The sequence below is a fragment of the Mus caroli genome, chromosome 6 (genome assembly GCF_900094665.2).
Source record: "Mus caroli chromosome 6, CAROLI_EIJ_v1.1, whole genome shotgun sequence".
In the NCBI taxonomy this organism is placed as follows: Eukaryota; Metazoa; Chordata; class Mammalia; order Rodentia; family Muridae; genus Mus; species Mus caroli.
In genome coordinates this window covers 108575290-108593278 of record NC_034575.1, presented here as the reverse complement: position 1 = coordinate 108593278, position 17989 = coordinate 108575290, and the positions used below count along the sequence as shown (strand labels likewise).

Sequence of the window (17989 nt, the reverse complement as noted above, 5' to 3'; positions counted from 1 at the left end):
GGAACTCACTTTGTAGACCAGGCTGGCCTCGAACTCAGAAATCCACCTGCCTCTGCCTCCCGAGTGCTGGGATTAAAGGCGTGTGCCACCACGCCCGGCGGTCTGGAGATCTTAAGGGAGCAAGCTGAACTCACCCAGTGTGGCCTAGCTTCCCGGCCTCCGCCAGCCCCTCCCACTCCCAAAGAGGATCAAGAAAGACTCACGCAGGCAGGAGGGCCCAAAGGTGCCAGAGGGGCAGCAGAGCTTCAGGGAATCGGAACAGAGCCACTGGAAGAGGTCAGGGGCTTCCTGCTGCCTGTGAGAAAGAAGCAGAAAGGCTGAAAGGCGAGGGTGCAGTGGGAGTGGCTGCCTGCTCCTGCCCTCCCTGAAACTGGAATTCAGCTCAACTTGGGCATGTGTCCCAGGAACCCCTTGACCAAGGAAGGCCCTTTGGGCAGAGGAGTAAAGAGGCTCAGCGTGAGGGCCTGGTACCCAGGGGCAACTCCTCAGATCTGGATTGGGAAGGCTCCAAACCAAGCTGCCATGCAACTGCTTCTTGGCCAAGTCAAAGCCACATCACCGGGGCATATCTGTAACCCCCTCCCACACCTCACCTGTGAAACCACCAGTTTTCCACCAGCTCCTCGCTCAGCTCGAGCAGACGATGGCACTCAAAGTCTGACCTGCTGCACACGCCCTCCAGCACCTCCACCAGGCGGGTCTCACTGAGTACACAGGACAGGGTGATAAGAACGTGGTCTGCCCACCGGCTCCTCAGGTGGCTCTCCACCCCCTGACCTCCATACGGGACACTACCAAGGAAGGGCCATGGAGCATTAGTGACAGCCAGTCTACTGGCTCTGGGAATCAGACAGACCTAGGTCCGAGGTGAGGCTATCTGTGTGATTTGGGCACGTCATGAAGCCTTGTTTTTGTTTCTCACCTCTGGCCCCTCGGTTGTAATCAGGTTCTCACTACAAGGATGGCCTAGAACTCTCCTACTGCTATATCCCACTGTGCACCACCATGTCAGGCACACTTCTGTGCTTTCCTTCTGTCGAGTAGAAACAGTTAACACTTCTGCAGGTGAATCCTGAATTCTCAGTTCCTGCATCTGACCTGGGCTAGCAGGGATGGTCGCGCTGGGAAGACAGGACTGAAATCACACCACGGGGCTGGAAGGGGTAGCTCAGAGGTCGAAAGAGGACCCCCACACCCCCTGCAAATATATGATCTTTCAAGTGCTGGCAGGGATGTAGAAAAACCAGATTCCCGACTGCACTGCATGCGAGATGGTGCAATCAGCTCTAAGGAGCCACCATGACTCAGCAATTCCTCTCCTGGGCACAGATGCCAAACAAATGGGAAACAGGTGTTCAACCCTTGCACACAAATGCTCACAGTCGCAAAGTTCATATCAAGCAAAGGGCAGACAACAACTCAACTGTACATTAACCAACAAAAGAAAAAGTAGCAGGCCCATTCAAAGGTAAATTATTCAGTCATAAAAGGAATGAAGTACTGCCCGGCACATACCGCACAATGGGGATGAGCTGTGGGAAACATTACGCTAAGTGAAGGAAGCCAAACATAAAAGGCTGCGTGCCACAGAATGTCAAAGCAATCAGATAAGTAAGCCACACAGGTTTCTGCTTGATGAGAGCATATTAGAGTTGCCAGGAGCTTGTGGGAAGGAATGATGCAGAGGAGCTGCTTAATGCGAATAAGATTTCTTTCTGGGTGATGAGTATGTTTTAAAGCCAAAAGTGATGGCATATATCTGTAATCCCAGCATTCCAGAGGCTGAGGCAGGAGGATCACTGAGTTAGAAGCCAGTACTATGTAGCTATGTACAACTTTAACCTCCTGCTTCTGCCTCTGCCTCCCAAGTACTAGAATCGCAGGTGTGCACCATGGAGCCTGGTTGCATTAGGTGCTGGGGAAGGAGCCCAGGGTACTGTGCACGTGAGAGAAACCCTCTAGCAACTCAGCTACATTCCCAGCCTGTTACATTCTCTTATGTGTATTTTACAATTTAAGAAATTAATATATAAACAAGATGTGGTTGCTCACACCTGTGATCTCATCACTTGAGAAGTATTGGCAAGAAGATTAGGAGTTCAAGGTCAGTGCATATGAGATCATATCTCAAAACCAGAATTTTGCCGGGCATGGTGCCGCACGTCTTTAATCCCAGTACTTGGGAGGTAGAGGCAGGTGGATCTCTGAGCTCCAGGCCAGCCTGGTCTACAGAGTGAGTTCCAGGACAGCCAGGGATACACAGAGAAACCCTGTCTTGAAAATAAATAAATGGGAAGAGACTTGTGAGCATATATATGCACGTGCACCTGCACACACACACACACACACACATACACACACATGTATACACACACAAATATATAACATAAAAATTAGTTTAATTATACTACAATCTCAAAAAAATGAAAGAATTAAAAATATTAAAAATAAACATGTCGTAACATATCACATATTTAAAATGGTCTGACACAGTGGAATACTAGAGGAGCTAATTTAGCAAAATAAACCAAGAAAGAGGAGAAAGGAAAGAAGAAATTGGGGATCACTAAGATGGCTCAAGAGATCCAGGCATTCACACCAAGACTGAGCCTGAGAACCTGAGTTCGATCCCTAGGATTCAAGCAGGAGGAATCTAGAGGGCCTCTTCAGTCCCTGTCTCTAGGCCTAACTGTCCCTTGAGCTCTGGAATAAGATGGAAGCTATCTGGGTGTCCAGGGCACATCTCACCCCACCATGTTCAGAGGCCTGGCCTGACCCCACCCCTGCTCCTGGCCTCCTCTGCAGTCAGAAAACACCTGCAGCTGAGCAGTGGGGGCACACGCCTATAATCCCAGCACTTGGGAGGCAGAGGCAGGTAGATTTCTGAGTTCAAGGACAGTCTGGTCTATATAGTGAGTTCCAGGACAGCCAGGGCTACACAGAGAAACCCTGTCTCGAAAAAACAAAAACAAAAAAACAAAAAACAAAAAACAAAAAAACAAAAAAAAAAAAAAGAAAAGAAAAGAAAACACCTGCACACCTCACCCAATCAATAGTACTCTCTCTCGTGCTCCATAAGGAATCTATCATGTCAACTGATGATCTCCAAAGGATGCTCAGATTTCAACTAGCTCTGTGTGCACCACTGCATGTCTTACTAGTCCATGCTGCCTTTATACCCAGACTAAAGAAGCCCCTCTCCCCCACTCCCTAGCTGCTCTCCCCACTCCCTCCAAGCTCCCCTGGCTTCCTGTACTTTGTGAGTGTGAGTGATCTCTTCACTTAAGACCTGGAGAGATGGCTCAGCAATTATTCAGTTCCCACCACGGACATAGTGGCTCCCAATTCCTCTAACTCCAGTTCCAGGAAATCCAGTGTCCTCTCTGGCCTCCCATTCAGGACATCTAAACTCCTCTCTAGAACCTCTGCTCACTCTGCTCCAGCCACCTTTGGGAGAAACAGAAGGTCAGCCCCGCTACTGTTCAAACGGACCATCCTGAACACATCCCACCCACCTGTGGTTTACCCATATTCTTGTTTTTCACCTGACAGGCCGAGTGTACTGTTTGTGTCTACTCTACTAAAAAGCAAGTTTCACGAAGATGGGGCTTGGTTTCCTTATCTGCTGTACTGTAAATGTTCAGGATCTGGGGAGCGAAAAGCTTCCGCAGAGAATCTATTCAACATCATCAACAGAAACCCAGAGTTGGGGTATATACCCTGACCCCACCTTCTTACCTGTCTTTGTATTTGGACAACTTCTCTTCCTCCCAGGCCGTGTTTCCACCCCCAAAGTTGTCCCGGATGGTTCTCTCCAGGCCCTGCATGTGGAAGAAATTAGGAATATCTAAGTACAGAGCTGGACACATTCATTTGGATTTTTTATTAGTTTGGTTTTTGTTTTGTTGTTGTTTCTGAAACAAGGTTTCTCTGCATAGTCCTGGCTGTCCTGGAACTTGGTCTGTAGACCAGGATGGCCTGGAACTCAGAGATCCACCTGCCTCTGCCTCCCCAGTGCTGGGACTAAAGGAATGTGCCGGCACACCCGGCCTAACATTCTAACATTTCATTATTTTATGTTATTGACCAGGAAACTGAGGCACTGTGACACACCTTACCCAAATGCCATAGTTAAAGCCAGCAACCCACACTGGGACTAGACACCATGCAGATTTGCAGAGAGAGCTCCCTGCTCTCCAATAATGGGCCCCTCCCTCGTGGCTATTAGTGCACCCACCTTGTTGAAGTTGTCCACCAGTGCCCGGCAGGTATGACACGGATGGGGCTCAGCTCGGGGAGAAGGATGGGGAGGAGGAGAGGGTTGGAGCCAGACAGGTCCTGGGAGGCTCAGAAACAGGCTCAAGCACCAGAGCAGAGATGGGACCAGGCCCCTTGGGGGCAGTGGAGCCATCTTTTCCCAGGCTGGGGACGTGCAGATAGAGGGCAGGGGGAGGGTCCACTGGAGAAGCCAGGCTGTAGGGAGGAAAGCCAGGCGCTTTGGGGCTCAGAGCCCCAGACCTACGTAATTACAAAACGAGGATAAATTGGGGTACTGGAAGCAGAGGCGCTGGAAGGGGTAAAAGAGCCTAATCTACAATTCCAGCAGAGAAATTATTTCTCCGTTACCGTAGGGGGAGGTGGCCGGGATCGCGGGCAAAAGAATAAGCGTCAGCCCATTGTTTTAGGGTCTCAGTGAGTTATTAGGGGCCAGAATTAGAGAGAGGGTTGGATCCCAAAATATTCCGAGAGAAAGGCGGATGGGCGGTCCTGGAGGAGGAGCCCGGATCCGGATATGAAGAGAAGGGGTCAAGTTCAGAGCCTCTTTGGGAGATGGAGGCACAGCCTGAAACAGGACTGGGAGGATCCAAACCCTGCTAGACCTTAGAGGAGGGAGAAAAAAAAAGTCCCCGCCCCCGCCCCGGGCGCTGTAGGCAGAGTCGCCTCAATGCCGCTGCCTCCGTAAAAAGTACACCCTTCTTCAACGCCGCAGTCCGGAGGGCGGGGCCTTCTCCCAGCCAATGATGGAAAGCCATGTGCCATGGCGTCAACCTACACTAGCCAACCAGAAGCGGCTCCGGGCTGCACCTGTCCGGGCTTTAAAGGGCAGCAGGGTTAAAGGCTCTGTTAGCGGATCCTCGGAACAGATACACGAATGCTACTTGGTTAGGAATACTGCATCGGCTTTTATTCTAGTGTAGGGCAGGGTCCCAGGTGCCATTCCTCGCAGCAGCCTGGGGCTTCCGAGCTAGAAGTACAGCTGTCCAGGGCGGACCGCAGCGCCTGGGCCACTCGTTCCACCCGGTCCGCGGGTTGCCCCGGGGACGTGGAGCAGCCTCCCTGCAGTGCATCCAGGAAGGCCGGCAGCTGCGAGGGCAGGGAGAAGAGCGGGGCGACGCGGAACGGGGAGGGCACAGAGTCTGGGTGCAGCAGGCCGTCGAAGTAGACACCGACGTAGCGGCCGGTCGCCCGGCCTTGCAGGAAATCGGGTAGCACGCAGCTGAGCCAGGCGGCGAGGGCGTCATGCGGCCCCGGCTCCACTGTCTGGAGCTGCAGCCACTGCTGACACTGCGCCACGGCCGCGGGCGAGAAGAGAAGGATTACCACGCCATCCTCCTGCAGGATCCGGCGCCGCTGCTGGTGGAACCAGGCTAGGGCTCCGTGCGCGCTCAGCTCGCGGCGGCTCCACAGGTCCACGGCCACGCGCAGTGGCATCTGGCTCAACGCGGACGCCAGTGCTCCCACCAGACGCTCGTAGCCCGCTCCGTCGGCGGAGTGGAGGAGCAAGGCCGTGCGGGCGCCACGGGCCGCTACAGGGATAGTGGAGCCTGTGAGGGTGAGCCCAGACCTGCCTTCCCTCCACCCAATTGAGCCCAGCGCCACTGTTTGAGGCTGTCCTTGGGAAACCGGGACAGGAAAGCACTCACCTTTCCTGCGGTTCTTTTTTAGAAGGAGGAAGAAGAAAAGCGCCGCAGCCAAGAGTAGGCAGGCCAGCCATACTAGGACCCAGCGCCTGTGGATGTCTGGAATAGACAGGGGAAAATAATGGGCTAGTTAGAAACCTTTATCTTTCACTCCACCTTATCGGAGGAGAAAAAAAATAGTCTATATACATGAAGTGATCTGCCTGAGTCAAAGTCACATGTGTCAGAGCCCACGCACTGAAAAAGCTCCATGTGTCTTTGTGACCTCCCTCCGTTTCCATGCCTGTAAATATGGATAACAGCATCAAGTGCATTCAGATGGCAGCTGATATTGCCCCTGAAGCCTAGGGTTACAGGCCCTTAATTTTGCTGCCTTGCATGATTGCAATAGCCCCTATCTTTCCGCTTACAGTCCATTCACTCTATGGGGAACCACCAAGATCTGTTTAAAAATAGGTTTATTCTAGCCCTTGAGGGAGCTGGTGTTGCTGGGGACATAAAATCCTACACCCTATTGGGCCTCCCATCTTCTTCCCAAGACCCTCTAACCACACTGACAGCTTTGGAAACTCTCAAAAATGTACTTCACCGTCTTAAAACTGCAGCTTGACTCCTTTCAACTAGCACAGGCTTCCCGGTGTGTCTAGGACCTTTCCCCTGAAGTCTTCATCCCACCTAAACCAGGTCCTGGCTGCGCTCGTTCACTGCACTGAACCCGTAACTATTACTGTAAGATTGCACTTGCAAACATTCAACAGCTCATACTGGCTCTGTCCTTTTAGATTTCTGTTGCTGTGGGCAGGCTATGTCTTTTTAGTGACTCTGGGATCCCTAAAAGTGTGTGTTTATCCCTGTCCCTCCTCCATCCCCACCCTTGAGGGGCACACATGCCATAGAGCTTGTGTGAAGGTCAGAGGACAACTCAAGAGAGTCCATTCATGTCGGTCCCAGGGAACTCAGGGTTTTTTTTTTTTTTTTTTCAGATTTGGTGGCAAATGTCTTTACCAGCTGAGCCATCTTTCTCCCTCTCTGTCGTTTTTGACTGGTTAAAAGGAATGCTGCTGTGACTTATTTGAGCCTGGCAGAGCATCACATGTCGCCTCAGCACTGTGGTCCCTGTCAGAGTCAGCTGCTGGCACACAGGAAGAACAGTTCCCCTCGTACTCACACTTGTCCATGGGGCAGGCCCATAGCGATCCCAGGTTGTCATCGGTCCACAGCTGTAAGACACAACCACAGTCCCCGGCTTGGTGTTCAACAGCTAATCATTTCTGGCCAGCTTATTCACATTCCTAGCCTCAGCGACGCATACTTCCTTGCCCAGAGCAGGCTCCAGCGGATACCTCTGCTTTTGCTCATACTGTGCCCAAGCTGACCTCTGTGCCAAATGGGGCCTTGCCAGATTCTTCCTCAAAGCTCTTTCTAGAACCTAGCACTGACTGGGGGTGTGTATCTTTTAACTGGGCTCTAGTCAGAGTGAGCACCTGTGGGACAGGCATGATATCGCCTACCCTTTACCTACCCGGGCTAGACAGAGAGCAAGCAGACACACGCAGGCACCAGGGCAAGTTCTGTCACCAACTCACCTGTATACACTGGTGTGACTGGAAGTCTTGCAGCAACTGCTCTCCCAGGTGAGCAGCTCTCTGCCAAGGCAAAGGAGGGGGAGGGGCTGTCACCCGGGGCAGCATGTAAGGTGCTGCAGTAGAGCAGGGCTGTTTGTCAAGAGGAGCTATGAGACTTACAAAGCCACTGAGAAGGAATGTGTGTGCATACACACAAGCAAGGGCACGCGCATATGTCGCCCCCCCCCCCTGCCCCCCCGCACTGTATTCCCAGAGAGCAGTACTGGCCCTGGCAGAGAATGACAGAGTAAAGTAAGGTGGGATACAGTGACTGAGAAGAGAAGTAAGAATATGAGGCCGTGCATGAGATGTGGCTGGAAGCATCTAGCGACGGTTCCTTCGTCCTCACCGTGGAGGCCATGCTGGGCAGTGGTGTACAGCCACTGGGTTCCAAGGCACAGACTGATGTGTTGTTGAGGCCGGTTTTCATCTCCACTAACAGCATATCATCCTTGAAGGGCCCCAAGGAGTCTGGGAGGAGGGAGAGGCCACTCTAGTAAGACCCACTTGGGCTTTGCCTTCCTCCCATCCCCTGACCTTTACCCCCAGAAGGCAGCTCCTCCACGGTGTCCCCCATGGCAGTGGCCCTGCCCCACTCACCAGCCCACAAGCAGGCTTGCAGCTGAACCTTCTCCCAGGTGCTCACCTGCTTAGAAGGAGCCAGAGTTAGGAGCGCTAGGAAAAGCAAGAGCCAGGGTCAGGAAGTCCAAGAGGGAGGGTGCAGGCGAGAGGAAGAGCATCAGGCCGGCTCTGCACTCTGGACCTGAGGTTAGGCAGAGCTGAGTTCAGGCTGCAGGATTAGGAGTCACCCATTTCTCAGACCAGGCTTTGGGGGGATGCTTGTGCTGACTGAATTTACAACCTTAAGCTCTGTCTGCACTTAAAACATCTCCACATCTGACACCTCAAACAGGAGACTCTCTCCCTCACCTGGTCACCCACTGAGGATCACAGCCTCCATTCCTTCGCCTCTTCCCATAGCATGTGATTGCACGTTAACATGCGTCCTTAAAGCACACTGTTTGCTTTCCTTGATGAGAAATAGGTTCTGTGAGGACAGGGACATTTGCCAGCTTTGTTCACGGACAGCTCAATCTCAAAGTGACTGGCACATAGTCGATACTCAATATTTGTCTCGAAACAGTATCATGCTGTAGCCTAGGCTGGCCTGGTACTCACTGAATAGCTCAGACCAGGTGGCCTCAAACCCAGGGGAGCCCACATAGCCTCCTGCCTCAGTCTGCCAAGTGCTAGGAATGTAGGCATGAACCTCTATGCCCAGTTAAATCTTGAATGAATGCTTTTGTTTTTGAATTTTAAAATGTTCTAATTTTCATTATTCATGTGTCCATGTATGGTGAGTGTGTTTGGGTGCACAGTGCCCAGGAACATGTGTGGGGGCTGTAGCTTGGGGAGGAGAACCAGTGCAGAACCACCCACAGCCCAATGCTGTCATTACTGTTCTGACCTGGACACAGAGGTTGGGGTGGCCTGTCACCAACTGGAAATTTTGTGGCTTCTGTGGAAAGCAGGGAATGAGTGAGGTGAAGGGAGACGCTGGTGTCCCACACACTCTCTGCAACCTTTGACCTCACTTACATTCACAGTAGCGTTCTTCTGGGGCACTGGTGGCACAAGTGGTTGGCAGAGACTCTGGTCTGGTGCCTGCCAGCACAGTGTTACCTTGCCCGGCAGACAGCAAGGCGCATCTAACTGCCATACCCCTGGGGACAGTATCCGCAGCCTGGCTATGTGCCAGAGGTTCCTGTGTGCACCGGGATCTGCAGCAGAAGGCCAGGGTCACTAGTCATCCACCTTCCCATACCCCCTGCCTTAGGAGACTAGCTCACCTTCCCGGAAGGGGCAGAATTCGACCCTCTCAGAGTCTGGCTCCATTGACCACACCTGGGAAAAGAAAAGAGAGGGCCTATTAAGTGACTTTGACAGGGCCAACCATCCATGATTGCACATCAGACCCTCTGCTGGGTACTAGGAGGTGTTCACTGAGGCAGGTTTCATAACCGCTCACCAGGCTTCTTACTCTTACAGAGTTCTGGAGAAGGGAATATAGATTTTCTCTGTAAACACTGAAATGTACATCTTCTCTCAACTTCTTGGGGGGTTGTTTTTTGTTGTTGTTTTTGTTTTGTTTGTTTGTTTTTTGAGACAGAGGCTCACTATATAGCCCTGTCGGGTTGGAACTCCCAGAGATTCACCTCCTGAATGCTGGGATTAAAAGCATGCACCGGGCAGTGGTGGTGCATGCCTTTAATCCCAGGCAGAGGCAGGCGGATTTCTGAGTTCGAGGCAGAAACCCTGTTTTGAAAAAAAAAAGAAAAAAAGAAAGAAAGAAAAAGCATGCACCATGACACCTGGATTTTCACTCAACTGTCAATGAGTGCCTACTATGTGTATTATGAGTGCCTACAATGTGTGTTAGCAGTATGGGATACACAAGGAGCCTTAGATTATTAATTTTGTTTCATTTCACAAACATTTTGTAAATATCTACTATGTATCAAATACTGTGCTGGATTTTTTTTTTAGAGTACCTACTATGTGCTTAGACCTATGCCATGAGAAAATATATTAATTTGTTCATCAAATGTTTGAGAGTAGTGGGACATGGGACATGGTGATACAGAGAGTTGAATCTCAGCAAACAGTTCCTGAACATGTGCCATGCGTCTCACCACTGTTTGGCACTGGGGATTTGTTCATTCATCTGTGCAGTCAACAATTCACACCCACTGTATGCCAGGCTCTGTCCAGGGCTCTGGCTGAGCACCACTGTATGCCAGGCTCTGTCCAGGGCTCTGGCTGAGCACCACTGTATACCAAGCTCTGTCCAGGGCTCTGGCTGAGCACCACTATATACCAGGCTCTGTCCAGGGCTCTGGCTGAGCACCACTGTATACCAGGCTCTGTCCAGGGCTCTGGCTGAGCACCAGTGTATGCCAGGCTCTGTCAACGTTTGCTTTCCTTCAAAGAAGTCACAGGCTCAGTAAGGATGAAGTATGTAAATGTTAGTCAGTTACTCACTTCCAAGTGTTCATGGAGCATCTTATATACACAAAAAGAAATTAAACAGAAGCCAAAGGTTAGAGGTAGTGGCACATGGAGAAGAAAAGCCAGAAAGACGGGGGATTCATAACAAGGAAAGGCCAGGGTACTGGAGAAGCTTTGGTCACTAGGAAGATTGATTACATGGAAGAGGTGGTGGGAACCAGCTGAGCACAGGCGGGGTGGGCGGGGCCTGGAGAGCAGCTGGGCTGGGTATCACAATCCTCTCATAGAGGGGGGCTTAGGAGAAAGTCCACTGGGAAAGACTCAGTGCGGGGAAGACAGGAAGGCACTGGGAAGGGAGGGAGGAGGTGGAGGTTACCGACAGCCCAAAGGAGGGATTAGACAGGCCCAAAAGGAACTGAAAATGGAGAGAAGAGACAGGAAGAGACAGGATGAGGGGTTCAAATGCCAGAGGTCAAGTGATCGGGACTCGATGACTAATTTAATGTGCAATCAGAGGGAGTGGCTGCTGTCAACATATTAAATCTAGATGTGGCACCCTTCTTTACAATAGCCCTATAATGGTACAGTTTATCCAGACTACAGATAAGGAGCAGGCTCAGAGGGCAGTGTCTTGTCCAAGGTCATCCAGCTAGAACATGGCAAGAAGGATGAAGCTCCTCTAAGTATATAGCATGTGCCCTACCCTCCCCAGGAACACAACGAGGGAATAGAGGAGCAGGGAAAAGCTGCACGGAAGAAAGGACATCTGGGTGGGCCACAAGCCACTGGGAACAGTCCAGTGGATGGAGCACCAGGAACAGGGTTCCGGACATATAACAAGCAGAAGGCATAGGACAGCAAGAGCAATGAGACAGCCACCCGAAGGGGCTGTGCGCTCTATCTCAGAGTATGGAGGACAGTGGCCCCAGAGGATTGGAGGCCATCCCTCCGTGCCTCCCTAGCCCATCTCCCATGTACAGTTGAATTCTGCTCTTACCTGAATGCAGAGGCAGGGAACCAGGTCTGTGTGGTTTAAAGTAATGTTCTGAGGTCCAGTCTGTGGGATGAGTAGACAGAAGTGGGTTAAGAGAAGCTAAGAAAGAGGAAGTGGGGAGGCCCAAAGTCCAAGGACAGACAGACCCTCCCCACTGCTAAGGTCCTCTGCTCTGGGTGTGTCCCCTTTGACAGTTTGCCTACATCCTTAGCATGGGCATCAGCACAGGGATAACATGGACCTAGAGGAGAAGCCTCACCAGGTTTTTGTACCACAAGGATTTGAGAGCATCCGGGACTGGACGCAGGTACAGTAAGAAGCTAAACTCCTGCTCCTCAGAGACGTCCAGTGTCAGAAGGACATTGTCACCATCTGTAGACACATTGAGCCAGGGCAGGACTAGTGGGAAAAGCAGAGAGAGATGGAGAAGTTCAGACTTCCTTCACCCCCTCTGCACAGCTAAGTCTGGGCCATACTCACCAACTGCCCCGTTAGAGATTCCATCAAACCCCTGGAAGGGTTTGGACTAGGAAGCCCTTGGAGGACAGACTGTATCTCCATCTCAGACTGGACCCATAGAGGCTCCAGCTTGCTTCTTGGGGACAGCTCCTCTTTTGCAGCCAGTAGAATCCTGCTACCTCCTTAATGCAATCTCTGTCCCTAGACTCTGCTTATGCCCCCACATAGTAATCCCAGTATAAGCTAGTCTTTACAACAGCTTCCACGACCTTAACCAGGCTAGCTTCTGAGATCTCTCAAACCTAATATGTTAGTACCTCTATCTTGAATACTTTGCTGCAAACACATGAGATGCCTTCACATTCCTTAAGCACACTTTGCCTTGCTCCTGCCCTATGGCCTTTGCACAGGCTATTCTCTTCCTATGTGACTCTGTCTCTCAAATACAGGGTTCTTTCTTCATATCCTTCATCACAGTGAGGCTGTCTCACTACTGGAGCTCCCATCCTTCCCATCCCTCTCTCTTGAATTTTCTCCATAACTCGTCACCATCTAATATACTGTATATTCTACAGGAATATACTGTATATATCCCAGGAGTTTACTGGATCTTCCCTCAACCCTTTTCTAATCCCAATTCCCATTTCCTTAAAGACGGGAAGTTTTATCAGGTTTGCTTATCAATTTACTTCTAGTCTATAACTATGTCTGGTACGAGTAATCACTCAGTCAATCGTTGTTGAATAAGGAAGGCAATCACCACTGAGTGACAAGAGGAGATAGATGCCTGGTGTGTGTTTTCAAAGCTCTGGTGTCTAGTGATTTGTATGGAGTGCCAAAGAGGAATGCCAAAAAAAGAAAATGGAGTTGAAGAGAAGAAAGGGGACTATTTAATAGTTTAAAACCTGTCGCACACCTTCACCTTGTGCTAGCTGTAGAAGTCATTAAACACTAACCCAACGGAGCCAGATGTGGCGAAGCCCACCTGCAACCCTGGCTGCTTGGGAGGCTGAGGCAGGAAGATTGCAAGTTCAAGCCCAGCATGGACAACATAGCAAGAGCCTGTCAAAACCAAAACAGCAAAACAAGGCAAAAACAACCTAACTACACAATCACTCCACTGAACTAGACATTAAAACCAGAGCACTTTGCCCGACACGACGGTGCACATTCAATCCCAGCCCTTGGAAGGCGGAGAGAGGGAGGTGGGTCTGTGTGAGTATGAGACCAGCCTGGTCTTTATAGTGCCAGAGCTGCGCAGTGAGACCCTGTCTCAAAAAAAAAATCATTGTACTTATAACTTTTTAAGATATATGCTATATATGCATGAGAAATTTTCTTTAAAAGAAAATACAAAACAAAAGTAACATCAGATCTCTTCTTTTTTTGGCCCCTGTTTCAGGTTTAATAGTTTATCTGGCCTATCAGGAAAGGCACCAGAATCTTAACAGTGCTTTGGGCCACTAGATGTTCCTGGCATTGATGAGCGTTTGTAATCTTTCTAGTGCCTGGCATACACAGATGAAGCAATACTGCAGTTCATGTGGAATGAGCAAATGAATGAATGAATGAATGAATGAATGAATGAATGATAGAACATGTCCTGTGACTTTTGGAACCTGGCGTCTCTGAGGCTGATGTCAACCCCAAGCATCCAATTGTGTAAACTCCAGATCCTGCTCCTCCCCCCACCCAGCCCACTGTCCCTGGCCCCTACCCCAGCAGCTCTGGATGCTGTCCCGGACTTCAAGACCCCTGCAGTCTGGGGAGAGATCACAGAAAAACCTCCAGTGGGGATGGGGTCCAAGGCAAAAAGGGAAGCAGTGCAAACCATGGGGAGATCCTGAGAGGGGCTGCCTGTCCCCTGAAGACCACCCACGCTTACACAGGGCACAGAGCACCTATCCCAAGGGCTAGAAGCACACGAAATTGACTGAGGAGGGTGTCAGCTCAGAACCCTGCTTGAAAATGATGGGACCAGAAAGAGGGGGAGTGAACAAAGGGACTACAGACTGGGGAACCAGGACTTTGGGGTGACTCACCAGGCAGCTGCTGTGTGAGATCGAGCTCTTTCTGGTACCTGGGCTTCGTGTAGGACCAGATTTGTACCTCAGCCCCGAGACTAGCTTCGAAACAGTCAAATACCGCAGAACCCTATGAGGAGAGGGTGGTGGGTGGCTGGAGGTGAAGGGCTCAGAATGCAGGCCAAGATCTTGGGCTCATGTGAGTAGGCCACTCTGCCTACCTGCTGGCCCCATTTCCAGCCAACGACTGCACCTATACTATCTAGCTTGAAATCTATCACTATAGTTTCTTTCTTTTGAATAGGTTCCCAGTTCTAAAGCACGTATCTCCTACAGCTGTATTGGCAGGCCTGGGATTAACCAGGCTATCTGAGTTGCTGCCTACACCTGCTGTCATAGACCACTTGATCAGAGGGAAGCTGATTAGATACTCCAACGCAAGCGTGGAGCAGCCCCCGCAGGCACACATCAGTGGTGCTCATGGCTGCTCTGTGACATAAACTAGGCAGGTGACATAAACTAGACATGCCTGTGTGTGTGTGTGTGTGTGTGTGTGTGTGTGTTTTCTGGGTGTCAAACCTAAGGCCTGAAGCATGTTAGCCAAGAACTCTACCACTGTGCTACATTCCCAGGTCTTTGTTCTTATTTTATAGTCATTAAAAGTTTCAAAGGACATTTCATGAAGGAAGTTATAAATAGCAAGTAAGCACGTGTGGTGGTTTGTATATGCTCGGCCCATGGAGTGGCACTACTAGGTGTGGCCCTGTTGGAGGAGGTGTGGCCTCATTGGAGTGGCTGTCACCAAGCCTGGCAGCCTGAGTTCAATCACAAGGACCCTCATGATAAAAAGGGCAAAACTGACTCTGTAACTTGTCCTCTGCCCTCTATATGAACCCCCAGTACACACACACACACACACAATAAATAAATAAATAAATAAATAAATGTGATTTAGAAGTATAAATACTGCTGCCACACACATGCACACACAAATTTCCAGGTATAATCCATGACATATATGGCAGAATGGCTAAAATTTTAAATTTTAAATGCCAAGTGTTGGCAGTACCCGGAAGCCTCATGTGCCGCCTGTGCGAAGATGAAATAAGATTGTCCCAGAGGACTGCTTAGTCCCAGTCACACATGAGCCAGGAGTGTCCTTACCCTCATTTTATAGACAGAAAAACCACCACAAAAAAAAAAAAAAAAAAAAAAAAAAAAAAAAAAAAAAAAAAAAAAAAAGCCAAGAGGCCTCACTGCTCAGATCAGACCCAAGACTTAAGGAAACAGTGCACGCGATGGTGAAGGGAATCTGGGATTCTGGAGGTGGCTCTTCTCCTCAGGAGGAGCCCTTCACATACCACGGACTGACCAGGCTGCACCAGGTCAGCGGGCACCTGGACCTCCAGCAGGGCACAGCGGGCGATGGGGTAGGCCTGGAAGGAGAGCACCAGCTGGGCCTGGAGAGAGGCTGAGAGCAACAAGCAGGGGTCAGCCAGGCCACGGGCCACGGGAAAGACCCTGACTAGAAGCAGTAGTTGGGCCAGCTGGCTCCTCACCGTTCCTAGACTCCTGGAGTTCGGAATCAGAGTTTCCTGCTTCTTCAGGCTCTGCCCAGCGCCCTGCAAGAAGCAGAGGAGAGAGCAAAGCCCAAGTCGGCCATCTGCTCTGGGCTGGTTCGGGCTTAGATTCCCTTGCAGAGATGCCATGGCACATAAGCAGAGGCCTGGGGGGAGAGCAGGCTGGCCTGGAGGTACCTGGACCAGTATCTTAGACATTGCAGATGTCCCCGGAGTCTGCAATCCTCATGCCTTCCCCAGGCATGTGTGCACTCAGTCACGGGTGGGCTTCCTCACTTACCATGCACGGCCAAGTGGACAACCACACGGACACAGAGGGCGCAATCTGTCTTCTGTGGACACCTCAGTACCAGCTCCGTCTGCAGGTGGGTAGGCACTAGCACAGGGCCTGGGGCAGACTGGAGGCTTCCAGGCAGGCAGAGCACGTCACCATCTGGGTGTGAAGGGGTGGGGTGGGAGCTGGAGCTGGTTTGGTTTGTGATACCTGCAGAGGGCAGGGGAGCTTCCAGGCTGAGCGCCAGCAGTTGCTTTCCCTTCAGCTCTCCTGGAAGTCATTCTTTTCAAGTAGCAGTACTTACCCCAGAGGTGGCAGGAGAGGCCCTGGGAAGGAAGAAAAAGTCAATTCAATTCAAGCATCTTTCCTTGCTTGACAGCCCCCTAGCCCTTGCCTATCGCCTTCCTAAGCGCTCCCTGTTCTAAGCCCTTCCCTGAAGACAAGACTAATTCTTGTCCCCTTTCCATCTTCTCTTCCCCCATCAGCACCAGACAGACCAGACAGGGCAGTTCTGATAGAGGCAGTGACAGGAGCCAGACTCGGGCTGTGATGAGGCAGAGACTGAATTCTAACTCTGAGCCTTTCCCAGCCTCCCATAGTCCCAGACTCACTAGAGAGCAGCGTGCAGTGTCCTGAGGCTCCATCAGTCTCTCCAGAGAGACGACCACAGGGTTTCGGCCCAGTGCCAAGGACAGCAGGAACCAGGACACAGGCATCTTCCAGGTGCCGGACAGCACCCAGGCCTGAGGCCCCGTCCTGCCCCCCCAAGGGGGGGCAGACCCCTCGCCCCTGCTGACAATCAGCCCCGTGTCCCTGGGAGAGAGCAAGGGCTAGAATTCCTCTCCAGCCATGCTTTCCCACTCCAGTGAGCCTGGACTCCAGGCCCAGTTTCAGCTGGAGTGCTTTCGATTTGCCTCCCAGCAGGCAGTGGCTGTTCCCGCCCCGCCCTGTCCCGTCCCTCCCACCAACTCCAGGCTTAGGAGCCAGCAGCTTTGGACCTGGGTGGTGGCCTCTCCTCCTCCTTCTTGGCTGGTACCTGGCTGGGAGGAGCCCTGGGAAGGCAGCACAGCTGGACTCACTACTGTGTAAAGGAACTCTTACCCCGGATCTCACCAAAAAACAAAGATTCTGATCGATCTGGTCAGAAAGACCCCAGGCTTGTGGCATGCAGGGTGTTTCCACTTCCTGTATGACCCTCGGAGCCTAAGGTCCACTGGGTCCCCTCTTACTATGCTCAGGTTCTTCCCTGGGTCTCAGTGACAGTGACCCTCGTGAAACAGGAGCTCTGAAGACAACGGGCTGCTGTCAAAGGGCACCAGAAAGTGAGCTCCCCACTGCCTGGCCCAGGTTCAGGGGAGACAGAGGGGCAGTGAGGCCCGGGAGACCCCGCACTGGGCAGAGTTCTGTCGAGCTGTGGCTGGCACTGGAGGAGTGCGATGGCCATGCTGCCTAGCTGAGAGCTGCCGGCCTTTGCTCTTGGAAGAATCGTAGTGAGGAGAGGAGCCAGGAGGCACTGGCTCCCCCTTGCCTTTCGCAGGTAATGCTTGTGGGAATGGGACCACAGTAGGAATGAAAGGACTTGGGCTGGTGAGCTGTTCTAGAACAAGCTTAGGGCAGGCTTCCTGACAGGCCCAGGCACACAAGAGCAGCACACTGTTCCTTAATGTGTCTACTACGTTTGCTTTTATTCATCTCTCTTACCAATTGGGTGATGTAGGCTTCTAATCCTAGCACTCCAGAGACAGAGGCAGGTAGATAACCCTCTTCGTTCCAGGCCATCAAGGGCTACACAGTGGGGGTCAGTCTCAAACAAACAAACAAACAAACAAACAAACAAATCAAACTACCTCTGGATGAGGCCTCCCTCTGGGGAAGGTGAGGGACTCCTGGCTGACCAGGGTTTCTCTCAACTCTGCCGAGCAGAGCCCCCCTTCAAGAGCTTGACACATAGGCCCTGCTTTCCAATCCTGGCCTAGCCCTCCAGCCTGAACTGGAGTGCTCGATGCAGATGGTTGTCTTTTTTTTTTTTTTTTTTTTACTTTTTTCAGGGTATTTCGTCACAATCTGGGTCCTTCTCAGAAAGGGCTGAGGACCTATTAGGAA

At 51.3% G+C, this 17989-nt stretch overlaps 2 protein-coding genes and 1 long non-coding RNA gene across 8 annotated transcripts in view; 1 reads left to right on the top strand and 2 right to left on the bottom strand.

Annotated features, from left to right (window-relative positions):
- Positions 1-4941, bottom strand: part of Creld1 (cysteine rich with EGF like domains 1) — a 9480-nt gene extending 4539 nt beyond the window's left edge. Inside the window, exons 1-4 of the mRNA XM_021164656.2 lie at positions 4238-4941; positions 3739-3821; positions 594-704; positions 204-295 (exon numbers count right to left, since the gene is read on the bottom strand). Of these exons, the coding sequence (XP_021020315.1) occupies positions 204-295; positions 594-704; positions 3739-3821; positions 4238-4411 (460 nt within the window). The 5' untranslated portion in view covers positions 4412-4941. The remainder of the gene's footprint in view (positions 1-203; positions 296-593; positions 705-3738; positions 3822-4237) is intronic.
- Positions 4942-5163: 222 nt separating this feature from the next.
- On the bottom strand, positions 5164-16825 carry Il17rc (interleukin 17 receptor C). Of its 5 annotated transcripts, none has more exons than XM_021165543.2 (18): positions 16498-16825; positions 16191-16212; positions 15893-16045; positions 15592-15654; positions 15394-15503; positions 14051-14162; positions 13726-13770; positions 11809-11948; positions 11553-11612; positions 9397-9451; positions 9146-9327; positions 9015-9065; positions 8147-8192; positions 7896-8017; positions 7508-7567; positions 7090-7141; positions 5925-6020; positions 5164-5807 (listed from the first exon to the last, which is right to left on the bottom strand). In XM_021165543.2, the coding sequence occupies exons 1-18, from the start codon at positions 16600-16602 to the stop codon at positions 5185-5187; spliced, it is 2097 nt and encodes a 698-aa protein (XP_021021202.1). In that variant the 5' UTR covers positions 16603-16825; the 3' UTR covers positions 5164-5184. The 5 variants fall into 5 exon arrangements, with proteins under 5 accessions (XP_021021202.1, XP_021021203.1, XP_029334439.1 ...); XM_021165544.2 differs by having other exon boundaries at positions 11809-11921; positions 16498-16815; XM_029478579.1 differs by lacking the exon at positions 9015-9065 and having other exon boundaries at positions 16498-16815.
- Positions 16826-17281: 456 nt separating this feature from the next.
- The window catches only part of LOC115031312, a 5049-nt gene continuing 4341 nt past the window's right edge, over positions 17282-17989 (top strand). For both annotated transcript variants that reach the window (XR_003836935.1, XR_003836934.1), the window contains exon 1: positions 17282-17423. This is a non-coding gene — a long non-coding RNA (uncharacterized LOC115031312). The remainder of the gene's footprint in view (positions 17424-17989) is intronic.

Bases quoted from the DNA above. Each gene is read 5' to 3' on its own strand.
- Il17rc (XM_021165543.2), bottom strand. From the start codon at position 16,602: ATGCCTGTGTCCTGGTTCCTGCTGTCCTTGGCACTGGGCCGAAACCCT. The intron at 8,193-9,014 runs GTCAGAACAGTA...CCTTCTAAGCAG, and splicing joins ACCCCAACCTCTGTGTCCAG to GTGAGCACCTGGGAGAAGGT. The intron at 6,021-7,089 runs GTGAGTACGAGG...TGTCTATTCCAG, and splicing joins GGCCTGCCCCATGGACAAGT to ACATCCACAGGCGCTGGGTC.